Source organism: Coregonus clupeaformis, chromosome 17 (genome assembly GCF_020615455.1).
Source record: "Coregonus clupeaformis isolate EN_2021a chromosome 17, ASM2061545v1, whole genome shotgun sequence".
NCBI classification, from domain to species: Eukaryota; Metazoa; Chordata; class Actinopteri; order Salmoniformes; family Salmonidae; genus Coregonus; species Coregonus clupeaformis.
In genome coordinates, this window is record NC_059208.1 from 21,365,375 (window position 1) to 21,388,771 (window position 23,397).

Below are 23,397 nucleotides of genomic sequence, written 5' to 3' on the forward strand. Positions count from 1 at the left end.
TGCGTAACGATGAGTGAACTGGTGTCCTGGAGCACCGGAGACGGGGAGCGCGGAGGTAGACGTGCCAGAATGTTCCATCCTCCTTCTCTTCTCTCTGCCAGTGCCTCCCTTCCTCATTGGCCAGACAGTCCTCAAATACATTTGGTTGAAATTGTTGGTGCAACATGATACGTGTGTGTGTCTCTATGTGTGTTGCTGAGCCAGTCTCTGTGTTTCCTACAGTGCCGGGGTCAGCTCTGGAGGCCTTTGTGGGAGACGACGTCAACACCATGCTGATCCTGAACCTGCAGAGTGACACTGAGTACAGTGTGAAGGTCATCGCTTCCTACACCACGGGATCCAGCCAACCACTCCAGGGCACCGCCAAAACATGTAACATATATTGCCTCTCTTGGTCAGGTTGTGTGGGTGAATGCATGTGTTTGTGTGTGTGTGTGTGTGTGTGTGTGTGTGTGTGTGTGTGTGTGTGTGTGTGTGTGTTGTTGACCCTGTGTGTGTGTGTGTGTGTGTGTGTGTGTCATCACCTCCTACACCACAGGATCCAGCGAACCCCTCACACACACACACACACACACACACACACACACACACACACACACACACACACCACCAATACCTGTAAGGGATGGTGAATGATGTTAAGGTAGTTTAGGTAGACATGTAAGGGATGGTGAATGATGTTAAGGTAGTTTAGGTAGACATGTAAGGGATGGTGAATGATGTTAAGGTAGTTTAGGTAGACATGTAAGGGATGGTGAATGATGTTAAGGTAGTTTAGGTAGACATGTAAGGGATGGTGAATGATGTTAAGGTAGTTTAGGTAGACATGTAAGGGATGGTGAATGATGTTAAGGTAGTTTAGGTAGACAAAGGGATGGTGAATGATGTTAAGGTAGTTTAGGTAGACATGTAAGGGATGGTGAATGATGTTAAGGTAGTTTAGGTAGACATGTAAGGGATGGTGAATGATGTTAAGGTAGTTTAGGTAGACATGTAAGGGATGGTGAATGATGTTAAGGTAGTTTAGGTAGACATGTAAGGGATGGTGAATGATGTTAAGGTAGTTTAGGTAGACATGTAAGGGATGGTGAATGATGTTAAGGTAGTTTAGGTAGACATGTAAGGGATGGTGAATGATGTTAAGGTAGTTTAGGTAGACATGTAAGGGATGGTGAATGATGTTAAGGTAGTTTAGGTAGACAAAGGGAACGTTAGGGTCAAGTGTTGAATATGATACTTCCCTTCCTTTCAACTGCCAATACCAAGCAGCCACTTTGGATGAGATGTTAAATGTTTGTTCTCAAATTGAAGTAGGATGTGGACACCCGCTCGTCGAACATCTCATTCCAAAATCATGGGCATTGATATGGAGTTGGTCCCCCCTTTGCTGCTATAACAGCCTCCATACTTCTGGGAAGGCTTTCCACTAAATGTTGGAACATTGCTGCGGGGACTTGAATCCATTCAGCGACAAGAGCATTAGTGAGGTCGGGCACTGATGTTGGGCGATTAGGTCTGGCTCGCAGTCGGCGTTCCAATTCATCCCAAAGGTGTTCGATGGGGTTGAGGTCAGGGCTCTGTGTAGGCCAGTCAAGATCTTCCATACCGATCTCGACAAACTGTTTCTATATTGACCTCGCTTTGTGCACGGGGACATTGTCATGCTGAAACAGGAAAGGGCCTTCCCCAAACTGTTGCCACAAAGTTGAAAGCACAGAATCGTCTAGAATGTAATTGTATGCTGTAGCGTTAAGATTTCCCTTCACTGGAACTAAGGGGCCTAGCACGAACCATGAAAACCAGCCCCAGACCATTATTCCTCCACCACCAAACTTTAATGTTGGCACTATGCCTTGGGGCAGGTAGCGTTCTCCTGGCATCCTGGTCTGGGGCTGTTTTTCATGGTTCGAGCTAGGCCCCTTAGTTCCAGTAAAGGGACATCTTAAACACAGATTTGTCAGTCGGACTGCCAGATGGTGAAGCGTGATTCATCACTCCAGAGAACACGTTTCCACTGCTCCAGCGTCCAATGGCGCTGAGCTTTACACCACTCCAGCCGACACGTGGCATTGCGCATGGTGATCTTAGGCTTGTGTGCGGCTGCCATGGAAACCCATTTCATGAAGCTCCCGACGAACAGTTCTTGTGCTGAAGTTGCTTCCAGAGGAAGTTTGGAACTCGGTAGTGAGTGTTGCAACCGAGGACAGACACATTTTACGCGCTACGTGCTTCAGCACTCAGTGGTCCCGTTCTGTGAGCTTGTGTGGCCAACCACTTTGCGGCTGAGCCGTTGTTGCTCCTAGACGTTTCCACTTCACAATAACAGCACTTACAGTTGACCGGGGAAGCTCTAGCAGGGCAGAAATTTGACGAACTGACTTGTTGGAAAGGTGGCATCCTATGACGGTGCCACGTTGAAAGTCACTGAGTTCTTCAGTACGGGCCATTCTACTGCCAATGTTTGTCTATGGAGATTGCATGGCTGTGTACACCCGTCAGCAACGGGTGTGGCTGAAATTGCAGAATCCACTAATTTGAAAGGGGCATCCACATACCTTTGTATATATAGTGTATGTCTGCTCCTCTGAATCAGTTTGTAAAGATACATATTATTCATCACCATAATGCAACGCCCCTGGAGACTAAGCTTTAAAGTAGATTAATACATAGCTTTGTATTATGTTTGCATTACATTATTGCTGATAACATCAGATTCTCTTTGTTTGTTGAAGAGGATTTCACCACCCTGACGGACAGCTGAGAATATCAATATTCAGACAGACAGTCAGGGAAATAACATCCCTTTGCATATAAATTTGATATCAGCAGGTGCATCGTAATGTAATACATGCTTTTTAGCTTTTCTCATCAAAAGTAAATAGATTGTCTTTTTCATAAAGTCCTTCTGGCTGTCGGCAGAGCGTCACATCAGAATCCTGTTGTGTGACTACCTGAGAAGAGTGGTGTTTTCATCTGAGCTCAGTCAAATGAGATGTTCCAGAGACAGGAGACACACAGGAATGTGGAGATAATATCTATTCTCAACTGGCAGAACCAGGACATACTGCAAATCCACTAGCCACTCCATAATGGGAAGGTGGACCCAGAGCAATATGTCTTCATTTGTATACATGTACAATGAATGAATGAATAAATGGAAAATGAATTAATAATGAATGAATTGATATATACTGAGCATTAAATGTATGCAGCACATCTCTATGTGGCTCTGAGTGGACCCCCCTGCTGTCACATAGTGTACAAGGCAGCTATTCCATTATAGAGAGAGCAACTTTAGCTCGTGACACAAATGACTTATGATGCATTGCAGTCTCTCTTTCACGCCAAACATACTGTGCAGTAGTTAATCTCCTCACGCTGCATATTCACCACAAAGATTTGTATCAATATTTCATGCATTTTCAATTTTAATTTGACCTTTAAATAATTAAATGCAACAATAGCTCAATTTTACCTGGTTTCTGTCTCTTCTATTCCATGGGTTTGTGTGGCAGAGTGTCTGTCTGTCCATGCATATAGACAGCTCATTAATAAAGAGTTATATAAGGAAGTTAAAGGTTGTATCCCAAACAGCACCTTATTCCCTATATAGTGCACCCATATGGCTCTGGTCAAAAGTAGTGTACTCTATAAGGGATAGGGTGCCATTTAGGACAAATCCAAAGGCTGTCACATACATTATTCACAAGGAAGAAAGATAATCCAACTGCCATGTGTTTTCATGACTTTCCCCTTTTGGAAGAGGGAAACAATCTGTATAGATATAGTAGTTGTAGAATGTGAATCCGATGTGTACGGGATGTGTCCTAATCTGACAGCTGTGTCATAGCTCTTTGATTTTATAGAGTTAGTCGTTCTACTCTAGAAATCTATATTCTACTTGATCAGATTATTAACTATATGATTCATGTTGTTTGGAGAAAGCAAAGTATACTGTGTATTGTGTAAATCAGATGGAAAAACTACTTCTGTGATTGCATTGCTCCTCTAAAATGAAATCATGAATTATCATTTAAAATATTAGTTTGTTGTTGCCGCTTTTGTTTTTCCAAACATGTTTGTTAGGGTTCTAGGGACTGTTTCAGTCTGTCTATTGTTTACGGTTCCTAACAGCTTTCATAAAGATTGGGGAATAGATTTTAACTTATTGCTCTCTATCAAAACGTCATATACTATTTAATCACTAAGATTAATAGCCTTTCTTTCCTTTGATAACAAATGAGAGTTGGATAGGACTCAGAAGTTGGACAAAAGTTATTTGTTCATATTGATTCTTCCCATAAATCAGAATGAGTTGTTTAGCTGAGTGGATTAAATGAATTCCTTAAAGACACACATGCCTACACAGCTGGATTGATTGTGCTTCATTATGACACGTTATCAATAATACCAGCTTCCTGCTCTTTATCTGTCATTGTGATTAGCTAGGTTGACAGATTGCAATTCTCTGTCAGGTGTTGGGTTCAGTTCCTTCATGATGTTACTGTAGGTAGTGATGTGGTGAGGTCATGATTGTGATGTGATTGTGATTTGATCGTGATATTGATTGTGATTTGATGTGATTGTGATGACATTTGATGTGATTATGATCGTGTGAGGGTAATGGTGATAGTGATGTAATGGTGATGTTCTTCTGTCATTGTGATTGTGTTGATAAAATCTCTCTCTCTCTCTCCCCCTATTTCTCTCTCTCTCTCTCTCTCTCTCTCTCTCTCTCTCTCTCTCTCTCTCTCTCTCTCTCTCTCTCTCTCTCTCTCTCTCTCTCTCTCTCTCTCTCTCTCTCTCTCTCTCTCTCTCTCTCTCTCTCTCTCTCTCTCTCTCTCTCTCTCTCTCTCTCTATCTCTCCCTCTCCCTCTCCCTCTCCCTCTCCCTCCTCAGTGTACCTGGGCGTGACCAACCTGAACACCTACCAGGTGATGATGTCCAGTTTGTGTGCCCAGTGGCAGCCCCATCGCCAGGCTAACCTCTACAGGGTGGTCATTGAGTCTCTGCTCAGTGAGTAGCACTTCTCTTTTACAAACTCTATAGTATAGCTTACTGAGATGGCTGGGGCTTTTTGACTAGCCCTTCTCTGACATGTTATTGCTGAATGTCCATGTGTTTTTGACTAGCTCTTCTCTGACAGGTTATAGTTTAATGCACATGTCTTTCACCTGGACTTGGACATAGGAAGAGGATGAAACCATTATGTAGTCTTTAAATGCCATAGGGTGTTATCATGGACATAAAGAGTGGTTGTTTTACTCCCGTGCTCTGACAGTGTTGCTATGCCACTTCTTAGCAACAAGCTTTAAGGACTTTCTCTCTTTTCTCTTTCATTGCCTATTTCCATCTCCCCGAACCTCACACAGGAGCTTATCTTCAAATCCACCAAATCCTCAGCTCTTCTCTCTCTCTCTCTCTCTCTCTCTCTCTCTCAGTTTCTGTCTCTAAACACAGGAGATTTGAGATCTGTTCAAATATTAAAACCAGATCCTGCCTCTAGTCCTTCCGTACGCCTTAAATTGCTCCGTCTGGGTCTCTCTGACATTAGTTATATCTCATAGCTCACTGATATTATAGCACAGTTGATTGACTGCTAGGCAGGTATACAGTAGTAATGTGCTGTGTGGTTAGTGACAGCATGGCAGGTTGTGTTCAGCTCTGTGTGGTTAGCGACAGCATGGCATGTTGTGTTCAGCTCTGTGTGGTTAGTGACAGCATGGCAGGTTGTGTTCAGCTCTGTGTGGTTAGTGACAGCATGGCAGGTTGTGTTCAGCTCTGTGTGGTTAGTGACAGCATGGCAGGTTGTGTTCAGCTCTGTGTGGTTAGTGACAGCATGGCAGGTTGTGTTCAGCTCTGTGTGGTTAATGACAGCATGGCAGGTTGTGTTCAGCTCTGTGTGGTTAGTGACAGCATGGCAGGTTGTGTTCAGCTCTGTGTGGTTAGTGACAGCATGGCAGGTTGTGTTCAGCTCTGTGTGGTTAATGACAGCATGGCAGGTTGTGTTCAGCTCTGTGTGGTTAATGACAGCATGGCAGGTTGTGTTCAGCTCTGTGTGGTTAATGACAGCATGGCAGGTTGTGTTCAGCTCTGTGTGGTTAGTGACAGCATGGCAGGTTGTGTTCAGCTCTGTGTGGTTAGTGACAGCATGGCAGGTTGTGTTCAGCTCTGTGTGGTTAATGACAGCATGGCAGGTTGTGTTGAGCTCTGTGTGGTTAGTGACAGCATGTCAGGTTGTGTTCAGCTCTGTGTGGTTAGTGACAGCATGGCAGGTTGTGTTCAGCTCTGTGTGGTTAGTGACAGCATGGCAGGTTGTGTTCAGCTCTGTGTGGTTAGTGACAGCATGGCAGGTTGTGTTCAGCTCTGTGTGGTTAGTGACAGCATGGCAGGTTGTGTTCAGCTCTGTGTGGTTAGTGACAGCATGGCAGGTTGTGTTCAGCTCTGTGTGGTTAGTGACAGCATGGCAGGTTGTGTTCAGCTCTGTGTGGTTAGTGACAGCATGGCAGGTTGTGTTCAGCTCTGTGTGGTTAGTGACAGCATGGCAGGTTGTGTTCAGCTCTGTGTGGTTAGTGACAGCATGGCAGGTTGTGTTCAGCTCTGTGTGGTTAGTGACAGCATGGCAGGTTGTGTTCAGCTCTGTGTGGTTAGTGACAGCATGGCAGGTTGTGTTCAGCTCTGTGTGGTTAGTGACAGCATGGCAGGTTGTGTTCAGCTCTGTGTGGTTAGTGACAGCATGGCAGGTTGTGTTCAGCTCTGTGTGGCTAGTGGGAGAGTAACAACAACTTTCATAGCATAATAACCATTATGTTGTTTACACCGTGTTTTACTGTCGATCCATGTTACCTGTACTGTCTGACAAGGGTTTGGTGTTTGTAGGGATCAGCTGTGTGTGTGTGTGTGTTTATTCTCTCTGGAGTCCATTGCAAGTATACAAGGAGTGTAGTAGGCTTATAGCAATTCATGTAATTTAAAGAAGTCAGTCTTTGTAACATTTAGCTAATAATTATCTAATAATGATCAGTTTTACACTTCATGGCAACTGGTTAATATTGAGGAAATCTCTATTTTCTGCTCAGATATGTGACGACAAAAATGCACTGGTTAAATCAAACATCTACTGTATAATAAGGATAGTGGTATTTGTTGGGGTGGTTTGATGTTGTAGCCAAGACTTCAGACCATCTTCCACATAGCTGGGCTTTAAAAAGGGTATTTCAGTGAAAACGTCCCACCCAGTTGTTTAGCTCAGGAATCAGCAGTCATACGACTCTGGTACATATTTGGTTTATCCCATTATTGGATTAGTGTTTCTGTGGTCCCTATTCCTGGCCATTATTACATGGAACCATCTAGATTGTAAAGCAGAACCCTCATAAATCTCCTTCTGTAAATGGGATGCAGAGACACAATATCCCTGATATAACATAATTCAGAGAAATTATTATCATTTTTTAAATTCCTCCTGTTCAGCATTTATTTTCGAAATGAAAGAAAATACAAATCTGTGTCTCCTTTTTGTTATTCAGCTCCGACTAGCTAAGACCATGGCCCGTAGGGCTCTGATCAAAGTACTGCACTATATAGGGAATAGGGTGCCATTTGAGATGCAGACAAAGTACTGCCTCTATCCCTGCCAGACAGACAGACAGAGGAAGGAAATCCCTGGAAGGAGAGATTTGAGGAATTAGAATTTAGAATCCAGGAGCAGCCAGAGAAAATCTAGAAGGCAGAGTTCCAGATTATTTAGCTCTATTGTCCTCTGTTCTGATTCTGACTGACTGAGTCACGTACAGATCAGTGGCCCAGGATATCTGACTGCAGGAGCCACAGATCATGTTAAATCCACAGGAATGGTGTGTTTGTATGTGTGTGTGCGTGTTCATGCGTGTGTGCGTGTGTGTGTTTGCCTCAACTGGCTGCTTCAAGATCATACTCTCTGTTTATTATCTATGCATAGTCACTTTACTCCTACCTACATGTACAAATTACCTTGACTAACCTGTACCCCTGCACATTGAGTCGGTACCGGTACCCCCTGTATATAGCCTCATTATTGTTATTTTATTGTGTTACTTTTTATTTTAGTAAATATTTTCTTAACTCTATTTCTTGAACTGCATTGTTGGTTAAGGGCTTGTAAGTAAGCATTTCACGGTAAGGTCTACACCTGTTGTATTCGGCACATGTGACAAATACAATTTGATTTGATTTAAAGATGTTTCAGCTGCTGACAACCTTTTTAAAAAACAGGTTGCATCTGATGACTCCCGAGTGGCGCAGTGGTCTAAGGCACTGCATCGCAGTGCTAGCTGTGCCACTAGAGATCCTGGTTTGAATCCAGGCTCTGTCATAGCCGGCCGTGACCGGGAGACCAATGGGGCGGCGCGCAATTGGCCCAGCGTCGTCCAGGGTAGGGGAGGGAATGGCCGGCAGGGATGTAGCTCAGTTGACCCCCCACAGGGGGTATGAAAAAAAAAAAAATTATGCATTAACTGTAAGTCGCTCTGGATAAGAGCGTCTGCTAAATGACTAAAATGTAAATTAAAATGTAAATGATGTGGCAGAGTCTCGATGTCATTTATTTTGGCAAGAACACACCTTTGGAAAATATTTGCGATAATGAAGTTGATGAATGGACACCATTAGTCAGTTCACTCTGTCTTTCCTTCAATGATGCTGACATTAGAGGTACACACTGTTCTTCCATAGAACGCTGTTCTTCCATAGAACTCTGTTCTTCCATAGAACTCTGTTCTTCTATAGAACGCTGTTCTTCCAGAGAACTCTCTTCTTCCATAGAACTCTGTTCTTCTATAGAACGCTGTTCTTCCAGAGAACTCTCTTCTTCCATAGAACTCTGTTCTAACAGAGAAATCTATTTAAACAGATATTTCTGTTCCGTTCTGTAACCAGGTTTCACCAGGGCTGTGTTCAGTAGGTTGTGGGACGTTCAGATAGAAATGTATTAAATAGAAGAGACATGCCTCTCTGACATCTAGACTAAGGAATCTGTCTGGAAGGACCATGTTGTACTCTCTGGTTGTGAAGGTTAATTGTTGTTGTTGTTGTTGTCTCTCCAGATGGCCAGAAGCAGGAAGTGAGTGTTGGAGGCTCTGCATCTAGACAGTGTTTCTATGGTCTGACTCCTAACAGCCAGTATCAGATCAGTGTTTCCACCCAGCTACAGGACATGGAGGGGCCTGATGTTACCACCATCACTACTACACGTATGTACCAACTCACCTCAACACTCTCATCATGGACACAACACGTATGTACCAACTTACCTCAACACTCTCATCATGGACACAACACGTATGTACCAATTTACCTCAACACTCTCATCATGGACACAACACGTACAGTGGGGAGAACAAGTATTTGATACACTGCCAATGTTGCAGGTTTTCCTACTTACAAAGCATGTAGAGGTCTGTAATTTTTATCATAGGTATACTTCAACTGTGAGAGACGGAATCTAAAACAAAAATCCAGAAAATCACATTGTATGATTTTTAAGTAATTAATTTGCATTTTATTGCATGACATAAGTATTTGATTACCTACCAACCAGTAAGAATTCCGGCTCTCACAGACCTGTTATTTTTTCTTTAAGAAGCCCTCCTGTTCTCCACTCATTACCTGTATTAACTGCACCTGTTTGAACTCGTTACCTGTATAAAAGACACCTGTCCACGCACTCAATCAAACAGACTCCAACCTCTCCATTAGTAACACACTACGCCGTCATGGATTAAAATCCTGCAGCGCACGCAAGGTCCCCCTGCTCAAGCCAGCGCATGTCCAGGCCCGTCTAAAGTTTGCCAATGACCATCTGGATGATCCAGAGGAGGAATGGGAGAAGGTCATGTGGTCTGATGAGACAAAAATAGAGCTTTTTGGTCTAAACTCCACTCGCCGTGTTTGGAGGAAGAAGAAGGATGAGTACAACCCCAAGAACACCATCCCAACCGTGAAGCATGGAGGTGGAAACATCATTCTTTGGGGATGCTTTTCTGCAAAGGGGACAGGACGACTGCACCGTATTGAGGGGAGGATGGATGGGGCCATGTATCGCGAGATCTTGGCCAACAACCTCCTTCCCTCAGTAAGAGCATTGAATATGGGTCATGGCTGGGTCTTCCAGCATGACAACGACCCGAAACACATACAGTGGGGGAAAAAAGTATTTAGTCAGCCACCAATTGTGCAGGTTCTCCCACTTAAAAATATGAGAGAGGCCTGTAATTTTCATCATAGGTACACGTCAACTATGACAGACAAATTGAGGAAAAAATATCCAGAAATTCACATTGTAGGATTTTTAATGAATTTATTTGCAAATTATGGTGGAAAATAAGTATTTGGTCAAACAAGCAAGATTTCTGGCTCTCACAGACCTGTAACTTCTTCTTTAAGAGGCTCCTCTGTCCTCCACTCGTTACCTGTATTAATGGCACCTGTTTGAACTTGTTATCAGTATAAAAGACACCTGTCCACAACCTCAAACAGTCACACTCCAAACTCCACTATGGCCAAGACCAAAGAGCTGTCAAAGGACACCAGAAACAAAATTGTAGACCTGCACCAGGCTGGGAAGACTGAATCTGCAATAGGTAAGCAGCTTGGTTTGAAGAAATAAACTGTGGGAGCAATTATTAGGAAATGGAAGACATACAAGACCACTGATAATCTCCCTCGATCTGGGGCTCCACGCAAGATCTCACCCGTGGGGTCAAAATGATCACAAGAACGGTGAGCAAAAATCCCAGAACCACACGGGGGGACCTAGTGAATGACCTGCAGAGAGCTGGGACCAAAGTAACAAAGCCTACCATCAGTAACACACTACGGCGCCAGGGACTCAAATCCTGCAGTGCTAGACGTGTCCCCCTGCTTAAGCCAGTACATGTCCAGGCCCGTCTGAAGTTTGCTAGAGTCCAGAAGAGGATTGGGAGAATGTCATATGGTCAGATGAAACCAAAATATAACTTTTTGGTAAAAACTCAACTCGTCGTGTTTGGAGGACAAAGAATGCTGAGTTGCATCCAAAGAACACCATACCTACTGTGAAGCATGGGGGTGGAAACATCATGCTTTGGGGCTGTTTTTCTGCAAAGGGACCAGGATGACTGATCCGTGTAAAGGAAAGAATGAATGGGGCCATGTTTCGTGAGATTTTGAGTGAAAACCTCCTTCCATCAGCAAGGGCATTGAAGATGAAACGTGAAAAAATGTATTTAGTCAGCCACCAATTGTGCAAGTTCTCCCACTTAAAAAGATGAGAGAGGCCTGTAATTTTCATCATAGGTACACGTCAACTATTTTAGACAAATTGAGGAAATTGAGGATTTTTTATGAATTTATTTGCAAATTATGGTGGAAAATAAGTATTTGGCTACCTACAAACAAGCAAGAATTCTGGCTCTCACAGACCTGTAACTTCTTCTTTAAGAGGCTCCTCTGTCCTCCACTCGTTACCTGTATTAATGGCACCTGTTTGAACTTGTTATCAGTATAAAAGACACCTGTCCACAACCTCAAACAGTCACACTCCAAACTCCACTATGGCCAAGACCAAAGAGCTGTCAAAGGACACCAGAAACAAAATTGTAGACCTGCACCAGGCTGGGAAGACTGAATCTGCAATAGGTAAGCAGCTTGGTTTGAAGAAATCAACTGTGGGAGCAATTATTAGGAAATGGAAGACATACAAGACCACTGATAATCTCCCTCGATCTGGGGCTCCACGCAAGATCTCACCCCGTGGGGTCAAAATGATCACAAGAACGGTGAGCAAAAATCCCAGAACCACACGGGGGACCTAGTGAATGACCTGCAGAGAGCTGGGACCAAAGTAACAAAGCCTACCATCAGTAACACTACGCCGCCAGGGACTCAAATCCTGCAGTGCCAGACGTGTCCCCCTGCTTAAGCCAGTACATGTCCAGGCCCGTCTGAAGTTTGCTAGAGTGCATTTGGATGATCCAGAAGAGGATTGAGAGAATGTCATATGTCATATGGTCAGATGAAACCAAAATAGAACTTGTCGTGTTTGGAGGACAAAGAATGCTGAGTTGCATCCAAAGAACACCATACCTACTGTGAAGCATGGGGGGGTGGAAACATCATGCTTTGGGGCTGTTTTTCTGCAAAGGGACCAGGACGACTGATCCGTGTAAAGGAAAGAATGAATGGGGCCATGTATCGTGTGATTTTGAGTGAAAACCTCCTTCCATCAGCAAGGGCATTGAAGATGAAACGTGGCTGGGTCTTTCAGCATGACAATGATCCCAAACACACCACCCGGGCAACGAAGGAGTGGCTTCGCAAGAAGCATTTCAAGGTCCTGGAGTGGCCTAGCCAGTCTCCAGATCTCAACCCCATAGAAAATCTTTGGAGGGAGTTGAAAGTCCGTGTTGCCCAGCGACAGCCCCAAAACATCACTGCTCTAGAGGAGATCTGCATGGAGGAATGGGCCAAAATACCAGCAACAGTGTGTGAAAACCTTGTGAAGACTTACAGAAAACGTTTGACCTGTGTCATTGCCAACAAAGGGTATATAACAAAGTATTGAGAAACTTTTGTTATTGACCAAATACTTATTTTCCACCATAATTTGCAAATTAATTAATAAAAAATCCTACAATGTGATTTTCTGGATTTTTTTCCTCATTTTGTCTGTCATAGTTGACGTGTACCTATGATTAAAATTACAGGCCTCTCTCATCTTTTTAAGTGGGAGAACTTGCACAATTGGTGGCTGACTAAATACTTTTTTCCCCCACTGTATGTACCAACTTACCTCAACACTCTCATCATGGACACAACACGTATGTACCAACTTACCTCAACACTCTAATCATGGACACAACACGTATGTACCAACTTACCTCAACATTCTCATCATGGACACAACACGTATGTACCAACTTACCTCAACACTCTCATCATGGAATCAACACGTATGTACCAACTTACCTCAACACTCTCATCATGGACACAACACGTATGTACCAACTTACCTCAACACTCTCATCATGGACACAACACGTATGTACCAACTTACCTCAACACTCTCATCATGGACACAACACGTATGTACCAACTTACCTCAACACTCTCATCATGGACACAACACGTATGTACCAACTTACTTCAACACTCTCATCATGGACACACCACTTATGTACCAACTTACTTCAACACTCTCATCATGGACACAACACGTATGTACCATCTTACCTCAACACTCTCATCATGGAAACAACACCTAGGTGTCAACTTCACTCAGAGTCTCTCTTATGGGAGTAGAACATAATTACCAGCTATGAACATTGGATTGGATTTATTGGCTGTAGAAATTAAGATGAGATTTCATACTGTATGTAACCCATTGAAACGGAAGAGTCAATCATGTGAGGCTGAAAGCAGTGGGCAGCCATAGATCCACCATAGAACCGATCATTCCACCGTTCGTCCAGCCCATGCAATCGCCCACAGATAGCAGCCTTGTTCCCATTACCTTGAATGGTTGTTGTGACCTAGCGACTGACTGGCCTGTAGATCACCTCAGCTCAGTCAAGACAAAGCATGCTTTCTCTCCTTTTGTCTGGTAAATTAAATATTCCCCCCATAGCTGCTCTCTGTTGGCCGAGCACCAGTCACAACTAATTTCACCTCCTCTTAGGCTGCATCCCAAATAGCAGCCTACTCCCTACATATATAACGGGAAAAGGGTGTAATTTTGGATACAGCGTCAGTCCCTGCAGCACGAGTGTCACTTAGAAACAACAATAGCAGGCTAATGATGCAGCCCATTGGCAAGGCAACGAGGTGGGGAGAACTGGTCTGTTTAGGGACAGGAGATGCTCACTAAGTGTCAGGGATACAGATAGCAGCTCTCCCTCAGGAGTACTTTACAAGGCTGCTGCTACTGCTGATACTGCTGCTGCTGTTAAAAATAGACAGTTTCACTACCATCACTCACCACAGCAAAACCTCCCTGCCTTATCCAAAAGAGAGGGATTGTTTGGGGACAGCAGGGGTGAGGTAGGTGGACACTGGCAGGTGTGTGTTTGTGTGTGTGTGTGTGTGTGTGTGTGTGTGTGTGTGTGTGTGTGGATACAGAGGTGTGATGGATGTACTGTGATGATTTATGTGCTTGTCTCTCTGTGTGTTGTAGTTCTTGCCCCCATCCAGCCACCGACACCACCCCCCACGTCACCCCCCCTACCGACCATACCGCCCGCCAAGGAAGGTAAGAGAGAGCTGCCACTGTGTGTCCGCGCACACGCACGCGCACTCGCACTCGCGCACACACACACACACACACACACACACACACACACACACACCAACACCCCTATCTGCCAGTGTCCACCTTCCTCTCCCCTGCTGTTCCCAGCATAGTGTGACCTTTCTCAAACCCACACTACATCTCTGATGACAGCTCACCTTTACTTCAGCACGCTGAGGTACCACAGCTATAAATATGACTAACTTGTATACCAAATGAACCACATTATACAATCACCAAACAAGTACCGGTACTTAGTTGTATTTTTCAGCTGAAGAAGAGTTTTTGGAGATAAATACAACTTTTTAACTCTTCTGTCTTGGGGAGTATACAGCATCTTATCAAACATTTGCAGCGCGTCTCAGACAAGCAGCAGCTCCTGCCTGTGCTATTTACATAGCATCTGCATACATTAGTTATTACATTAGCTGAAGCTTTGCTTCCTCTCTCCTTTACTGACCTTCATATACACACTACCAAATATTATAGGCAGACAGCTCCCTGGGGGGTTTAAGTCCTGGTCCATAATCATCAGATTTGAGATAAGTATAAGTTCTGCACAGGGTGAATTAAATAAGAAATAAGAACATGATTTTTTACAGCATCATAATAGAGTGAAAACATCTTCAGCTTTTATCAGTGTATTCTCAGCAAGGTTCTCAAGGTCGTTTTTTCAGGGGGGATTAGTTGAATATTGCATTTTGGATATTATCTCTAGCTCCTAATAATAGTAGAAGTCAGAAGTCCCCAACTTCTTCTCAATCGCATTGGAGGAGAAGGTCCGATGGGCGGGACCTTGGAACTTCTCCAATGCGTTTTGTGAAGGAGGCGAGGACAGAGGATGGGAGGAATCGATGAAAGACAAATTGAGAAAGAGCCTTGCACACTTCTATCCCCCCATGATGCACTGCTGCCTGGCCGTGTATCAAGCCTTCCTCCCATCCTGTCGATACTTCCTGTGCGGTTTGATTAGAACCCTGCCATTAGAACCTTCCCTTAAGAACTCTCCCATCATTCTAAGAGCTCTGCTATAATTCTAAGCACTTAAGACTAAACACATTTCTCCCACCTCTAGAGGTTTGTACCAGTCAATTTAAGGTTATAATTCTAACTCTCTGGCTTGTTTAAATAAAGATCAACCAGGCCAGACATTTCTCTTGTCATTCCTCTACACTCTTAGAAAAAAGGTGCTTTCTAGAATCTAAAAGGGTTCTTCGGCTGTCCCCATAGGAGAACCCTTTTTTCTAAGAGTGTAGCCCAGGGTTTCTCAACCTTCTTTATACCAGGCACCGGCAAGCTATGGTCCTTCTTGTGCCAAGGACCGGCAAGCTATGGTCCTTCTTATGCCAATGATCGGCAAGCTATGGTCCTTCTTGTGCCAAGGACCGGCAAGCTATACTTCTTCCTAGCATTGGAGAACTGGCTAAATTCGTGTCAGCTAACTGTCTGAGAGACTGGCCAGCTCTAGTCATTCCTCACATTCTGAGAGATCAATCTGCTCCCAGTCTGGCTGAGGTCTGTATATGGCCGGAGAATACAGTAACTGGATATTAAAGGCACAGCGCAGTAAAAAAATTGATTTTCCTGTTTTTCTTTATATATTTCCACACTATGAGGTTGGAATAATACTGTGAAATTGTGATAATTATGATAAAGCCCTTTTAGTGCAAGAGCTTTTTTGAAAAGACAGCCTGTTTTAGTGGGATGGAGTTTTGGCCTGCTTTGTGACATCACCAGACGGTAAATTAGTTAATAGACCAATAAGAAAGAGATTTCCAAACCTCTCTGCCAATAACAGCTAGTTTTCAGTTTTCTTCTCTCCACTCAGACCACTCCCAGACAGTCCTAGCAACATTCTTGCTTGAGAAATTGGTCTTTGCTTTGCTAAGAAGCAATTTTGTGTATTTTTTTTTGTTAACCATTTTAATTGAAAATAATCACAGAAAGGTACTTAATTGTTACCCAGAAATGATTTGATATTGAGATAAAAATGGCTACATTGGAGCTTTAATTAGCAAGAAGGAAAGTCTTATCTGTCTCTGTGTAGTAGTAAGTAGATAAAGCTTCTGGAGGAGACAGAGAGACAGATAGTTGGATAGTTCATCACCACTCACCACCAGCTGGCCTGTTGTAATGAGACTGAAGAGTTGAGAGGCTTACCAGCTGGCCTGTTGTAAATGAGACTGAAGATTTGAGGCTTACCAGCTGGCCTGTTGTAAAGAGACTGAAGAGTTGTGATGCTTACCAGCTAGCAAGTTGTAATGAGACTAAAGAGTTGAGGCTTACCAGCTGGCCTGTTGTAAATGAGACTGAAGATTTGAGGCTTACCAGCTGGCCTGTTGTAAAGAGACTGAAGAGTTGTGATGCTTACCAGCTGGCCTGTTGTAATGAGACTGAAGAGTTGAGGCTTCTGTCTCTGTGTTTGGAATTCATCTCTAACCTAGTTCCATATCTCATTTCCCTCCCTCGCTCCCTGCCTCCCTCCCTCCCCAGTCTGTAAGGCAGCCAAAGCTGACCTGGTCTTCTTGGTGGACGGCTCTTGGAGCATCGGAGACGACAACTTCCAGAAGATTATACGCTTCCTGTACAGTACGATGGGAGCTCTGGATCGGATTGGTCCTGACGGCACACAGGTAAGACCAATGACAACACCCCCATATTATAGAGTTATGCATTCAGCAAATATAGCCACATAGGTCAAAATATAATGTAAACAATGAATGAATTAATAAATGAAATATAACCCAATGCATGCTGTTGAAGGGGACCATTTTTTACCAGTAACCTGATTTCATCCACTGATGTTTGAGAAAGCAAGGAGTCCTATGGGTGGCTGGTCTAGTCTAGTATACACAGGCTTAGGTTTAGAGAAAGCCTGTGCCAACATCACCAAACAGACCCACATCTAAACCAGGTCCCAAGGGAGAGACCATTATGTTGGAATAGACTGGTGTCTAGACATTACAAACAGAGCCCATAGATCTTCATCAAGCCTCCTCTTTCAGACCGTTCACAGCCCATTACTGAGGAGCTGGTGGGTTATTGACACAAGGCTGCATTACTAAAGTCCTCAGTAATGGAGGAATCTGAGCTGAGGTGCAGAGGGTCCTGGCTAGAGTAGTTAGGCTCTCAGACAGACAGACAGACAGACAGACAGACAGACATGAGGAGAGAGAAGGGAAGCGGCACATTGAAGGAAGAGGAGGGACAGAGATAGATTCATAAGGGGACATAAGGGGAGTGAGTAACAGAGACATCTGTTCTAAAGATGTTGCAAAATAGTTGCTAAGATGCCAATGAAAGCATGCATCCAGTATGTGACTATAAGTTATGGATTCTTTATGGGCAACTTACACTGAACAAAAATATAAATGCAACATGGAAAGTGTCGGTCCCATGTTTCATGAGCTGAAATAAAAAATCCCAGACATTTTCCATAAGCACAAAAAGCTTATTTCTCTCAAATTTGGTGCACAAATTTGTTTACATTGCTGTTAGTGAGCATTTCACCTTTGCCAAGAAAATCCATCCACCTGACAGGTGTGGCATATCAAGAAGCTGATTAGACAGCATGATCATTACACAGGTGTGCTGGAGACAATAAAAGGCCACTCTAAAATGTGCAGTTTTGTCACACAACACAATGCCACAGATGTCTAAAGTTTTGAGGGAGTGTGCAATTGGCATGCTGACTGCAGGAATGTCCACCAGAGCTGTTGCCAGAAAATTTTATGTTAATTTCTCTACCATAAACCGCCTCCAACATCGTTTTAGAGAATTTGGCAGTACATCCAACCAGCCTCACAACCGCAGACCACTTGTATGGCGTCGTGTGTGGGCGAGCGGTTTGCTGATGTCAACATTGTGAACAGAGTGCCCCATGGTGGTGGTGGGGTTATGGTATGGGCAGGCATAAGCTACGGACAACAAACACAATTGCATTTTATCGTTGGCAATTTGAATGCACAGAAATACCGTGATGAGATCCTGAGGCCCATTGTGAGGCCCATTTTTTTAAAGGTATCTGTGACCAACAGATGCATATCTGTATTCCCAGTCATGTGAAATCCATAGATTAGGGCCTAATGAATTTATTTCAATTGACTGATTTCCTCATATGAACTGTAACTCAGTAAAATCTTTGAAATTGTTGCATGTTGCGTTTATATTTTTGTTCAGTATAGTTTTTCATCATTTTTAGAACAGATTCATGTTCAATGATAAACAACCCCTAACCCTTGCCAAAAACAGTGTAATAAACATCTTTGGGTGTGATGAAAGCATCTCTCTCTCTCTCTCTCTCTCTCTCTCTCTCTCTCTCTCTCTCTCTCTCTCTCTCTCTCTCTCTCTCTCTCTCTCTCTCTCTCTCTCTCTCTCTCTTTCTCTCTCTCTCTCTCTCTCTCTCTCTCTCTCTCTCTCTCTCTCGCTCTTCTCTCTCTCTCTCTCTCTCTCTCTCTCTCTCTCTCTCTCTCTCTCTCTCTCTCTCTCTCTCTCTCTCTCTCTCTCTCTCTCTCTCTCTCTCTCTCTCTCTCTCTCTCTCTCTCTCTCTCTCTCTCTCTCTCTCTCTCTCTCTCTCTCTCTCTCTCTCTCTCTCTCTCTCTCTCTCTCTCTCTATCTCTCTCTGTGACAGGTTGCTATAGCACAGTTCAGTGATGATGCCAGGACAGAGTTCAAGCTGAACTCATACGCTAACAAGGAAACGCTGCTCGACGCCATCCAGCGTATCACATACAAGGGAGGGAACACCAAGACAGGTATGTACTAAAGCCTTCTACACACATTTACACACACACACACATAGACACACACACACACCATCCCAGTTACCCTGACTGCTGTGGGAGAAGCAGTACGGCTTGAATGGTCGTCGGTCCCAGCGAGCTCTGTTCCTTATTCCCCTGATTTAGGAGGTGGAAACAGGTGCTTTCAGTGCAAACAACACAGTTTTAGTTTGATGGCACCCTCTCGTTGCCTTTGTGGGGAAAGAAGGAATTTCACACTTGAGCTCAGTTTCTGCCCTTGATGTCTCTGAAGGAATCTACAGTGTCTAAATGTATTCCTGAAACTCTACCACAAGTCTAACAACAAAGTGTATTCCGCATTCAGACCCAAAGGGACTCTTATGACTAAGGAAGAGAGAGATTCTATGCAGTTGGGAATTTATTTTTGTGCATATTGCTCCTGTCCCAAAACAATGTTTGCACAGCGGGTTTGTAGACTAATCCTGGCAGCAGTGTTAGAAATAAAACACCTTGTCTACACATGGTGACTGTGCTGTGAACCATACAGCTTCTCTGCTCTACCCCAGGGGGGAAGGGACTACCAGGACTACCCACAGTGGAGATGTTTTCTCTGGCTACAGATGCAAGCTGAGGCCCCTCTCTCTCTCTCTCTCTCTCTCTCTCTCTCTCTCTCTAGAGATGCAAGCTGAGCCCCCCTCTCTCTCTCTCGCTCTAGAGATGCAAGCTGAGGCCCCTCTCTCTCTCTCTCTCTCTCTCTCTCTTTCTCTCTCTCTAGAGATGCAAGCTGAGCCCCCCCTCTCTCTCTCGCTCTAGAGATGCAAGCTGAGCCCCCCCCTCTCTCTCTCTTTTTCTCTAGAGATGCAAGCTGAGGTCCCTCCCACTCTCTCTCTCTCTAGAGATGCAAGCTGAGGTCCCTCTCTCTCTCTCTCTCTCTCTCTAGAGATGCAAGCTGAGGTCCCTCTCTCTCTCTCTCTCTCTCTCTCTCTAGAGATGCAAGCTGAGGCCCCTCTCTCTCTCTCTCTCTCTCTCTCTCTCTCTCTCTCTCTCTCTCTCTCCAGAGATGCAAGCTGAGGCCCCTCTCAGGGAGTGAGTCTGGTGGTAGAGCTGTAGGTGTGACCCTTTGGTGTTCTGTACATGTCTACACTACCACCCACCCACGCAAGCACATACACACGCACATCCACACTCACACGATCTGACTGCATGGGACTTGACTATGTTCGCTATGCATTTATTCATGAAGGCTTTAGCTTGGATGTCTTTCCATTTGGAGCTTGAGATGATTGATTTCCAGTAGCTGCTAGTATTAGGGATAATCCCTTTGTGTTCCATATAGTATTCATACTGTAGTGAGGGGATTCTAACAGTGGATCAACATGATTGGCCTGGCCTCATTCCGTCCTTTTTTAACCACCAATCACATTCAGAGTCTGAGGTTTAATAAAACAAAGAAGGTATTGCAGTGTAACCTGCACCTAGCCTTAGTCCCAGATCTGTTTGTGCTGCCACGCCTAACATGACAATGACAGCAATGGAGTTGCCAAAACAGCACAAACAGGTCAGGAACTCAGGCTAGCCTTCACCTGGTTACCTAGAATAGATGTTGTGTTTTCTCTGTGTTTCTGGCTGCAGCCCAATGTGTAGTTTACATTATTTAGCAGACGCTCTTATCCAGAGTGACTTACAGTTAGTGAGTGCATACATTATTTTTTATACTGGCCCCCCGTGGGAATCGAACCCACAACCCTGGCGTTGCAAACGCCATGCTCTACCAACTGAGCTACATCCCTGCCGGCCATTCCCTCCCCTACCCTGGGCCAATTGTGCGCTGCCTCATGGGTCTCCCGGTCACGGCCGGATACGACAGAGCCTGTATACGAACCAGGATCTCTAGTGGCACAGCTAGCACTGTGATGCAGTGCCTTAGACCACTGCGCCACTCGGAAGGCAGTTGTTGTTGTTGTTGATGAGGTCTTTCAGGTCTTGGTTGAGGAGGATCATTTCTGGGAACTTGTTGTTTAGATCTTGTTGTAAGTCAGGAGGCAAAGAAAGGAAGCTGACGGCATGACGGAATGAGCCTGAGGATTTATGTACAAGAAACACATTTCACACATGTCTGAGATGGAGCATATTTGATTGATGGTGTGATATTCCAGTCAGGAGCCCTGCAGCCACACACACACACACACACACACACACACACACACACACACACACACACACACACACACACACACACACACAAACACACAAACACACAAACACAAACACACACACACACAGTCTTCCACAATACTCTCCACACAGCTGTAATAGAGGCCAGCATGTCTTCATGCCTGGCTGGCTGGATATTGTGATTCCAATTTCACCTCTGTTTAATGTAATACCATGTTGAAACAGACATAACTCAACCTGGTACAAAACTGATGTTCACTAGCTCTGCCTGTCATTCGTCTTCACTGAAAGGTGCTCTAATAAAGCTCACAGAGACAGCTGAGACAAATAGGGATGGAGAGAGAGAGAGAAGGGGAGAGTGAGAGTGAGAGAGAAGGGGGAGAGTTCAAAGGGAGTTGGGGAGAGAGAGAGAAGGGGAGAGAGAGAGAGAGAGAAGGGGGAGAGAGAAAGAGAGTGGGGGGAGAGTTAAAAGGGAGTTGGAGAGAGAGAGGGATGGAGAGAGAGAGAGAAGGGGAGAGAGAGAGCGGGGGGAGAGTTAAAAGGGAGTTGGGGAGAGAGAGGGAGGGAGAGAGAGAGAGAGAGAGAGAGAAGGGGAGAGAGAGAGAGAGCGGGGGGAGAGTTAAAAGGGAGTTGGAGAGAGAGAGGGAGAGAGAGAGAGAAGGGGAGAGAGAGAGAGAGAGCGGGGGGAGAGTTAAAAGGGAGTTGGAGAGAGAGAGGGAGGGAGAGAGAGAGAGAGAAGGAGATGGATAGCCGGCCAGCAAGCTGCTCAGCCATCCTCTGTCTCCATATTAGATGTGTTACAAAGTACCCTGGTAATGCCTCAGCCCTGCACAGCCATGCAAGACATATTTTATTCAGAAATGTCCTGGGGAGGCTGTTTTAGAAAGCTGCTATTACGGAATTACCTTAGACATCAGAGAGATACTAGACATGCACATCGGTAAATAAAAAAGACTTGCAATGATCCCCTCCTCCTTCTGCTCCCTTCGTCCTTTCAACGGGCGTCTCTGATGCCCCCGATACTGCTAATGGTCTAGGACGTTTTTATCTCTGTCAAGGTTTATGACTTAGAATAGATAAGACAGGCTATCTCCTCTTTCTTTGTTTAATGTGTCCTATCAGAGTTTCACATTTCAACTATTAGCATCTCCTGAATGCAATAAATCAGGGGCAGGCAGTCCTGGTCCTGGATGGCCGCAGGCACTTCCTGTTTTGGATTTAACCGACCTGGAAGACCAGGTGTGTTGAATTTAGGCTGAACTGAACTGATCAATTAGCTCAGTTGGTCAGGTGTGGTGCCTAGTTGTAACAAACTCCAGCAGTACCTGCGGCACTCCAGGAACAGGGTTGACTACCCCTGACAGACATTTATTAAAAAGTTATGATATATTATTAACATTTTAGTCATTTAGCAGATGCTCTTATCCAGAGCGACTTACAGGTGCAATTAGGGTTAAGTGCCTTGCTCAAGGGCACGTCGACAGATTTTTCACCTAGTCGGCTCGGGGATTAGAACCAGCGACCTTTCGGCACAGCGCTCTTTACCACTAAGCTACCTGCCGCCCCAAAGATATGGTCTGATAATCATCCATACATTAACAACAGGCTGTATCGATATGGTCTGATAGTCATCTATACTTTAAAACCAGGCTGTATAGATATGGTCTGACAGTCATCCATAGATTAACACCAGACTTTATAGATATGGTTTGATTGTCATCCATGCATTAACACCAGGCTGAATAGATATGGTCTGACAGTCATCCATAGATTAACACCAGGCTTTATAGATATGGTTTGATAGTCATCCATGCATTAACACTAGGCTGAATAGATATGGTCTGACAGTCATCCATAAATTCACACCAGGCTGTATAGATATGGTCTGACAGTCATCCATAGATTAACACCAGGCTGTATAGATATGGTCTGACAGTCATCCATACATTAACAACAGGCTGTATAAATATGGTCTGACAGTCATCCATACATTAACAACAGGCTGTATAGATATGGTCTGATAGTCATCCATACATTAACAACAGGCTGTATAGATATGGTCTGATAGTCATCCATACATTAACAACAGGCTGTATCGATATGGTCTGATAGTCATCTATACTTTAAAACCAGGCTGTATAGATATGGTCTGACAGTCATCCATAGATTAACACCAGA

General features: G+C 44.3%; 1 protein-coding gene across 1 annotated transcript in view; it reads left to right on the top strand.

Moving 5' to 3' along the window:
- LOC121586073 (collagen alpha-1(XIV) chain-like) overlaps positions 1 to 23,397 on the top strand; it is a 235,092-nt gene that overhangs the window by 122,864 nt on the left and 88,831 nt on the right. The window contains exons 22-27 of the mRNA XM_041902529.2: positions 223 to 372; positions 4,900 to 5,016; positions 9,084 to 9,230; positions 14,189 to 14,263; positions 16,796 to 16,935; positions 18,933 to 19,056. Of these exons, the coding sequence (XP_041758463.2) occupies positions 223 to 372; positions 4,900 to 5,016; positions 9,084 to 9,230; positions 14,189 to 14,263; positions 16,796 to 16,935; positions 18,933 to 19,056 (753 nt within the window). The remainder of the gene's footprint in view (positions 1 to 222; positions 373 to 4,899; positions 5,017 to 9,083; positions 9,231 to 14,188; positions 14,264 to 16,795; positions 16,936 to 18,932; positions 19,057 to 23,397) is intronic.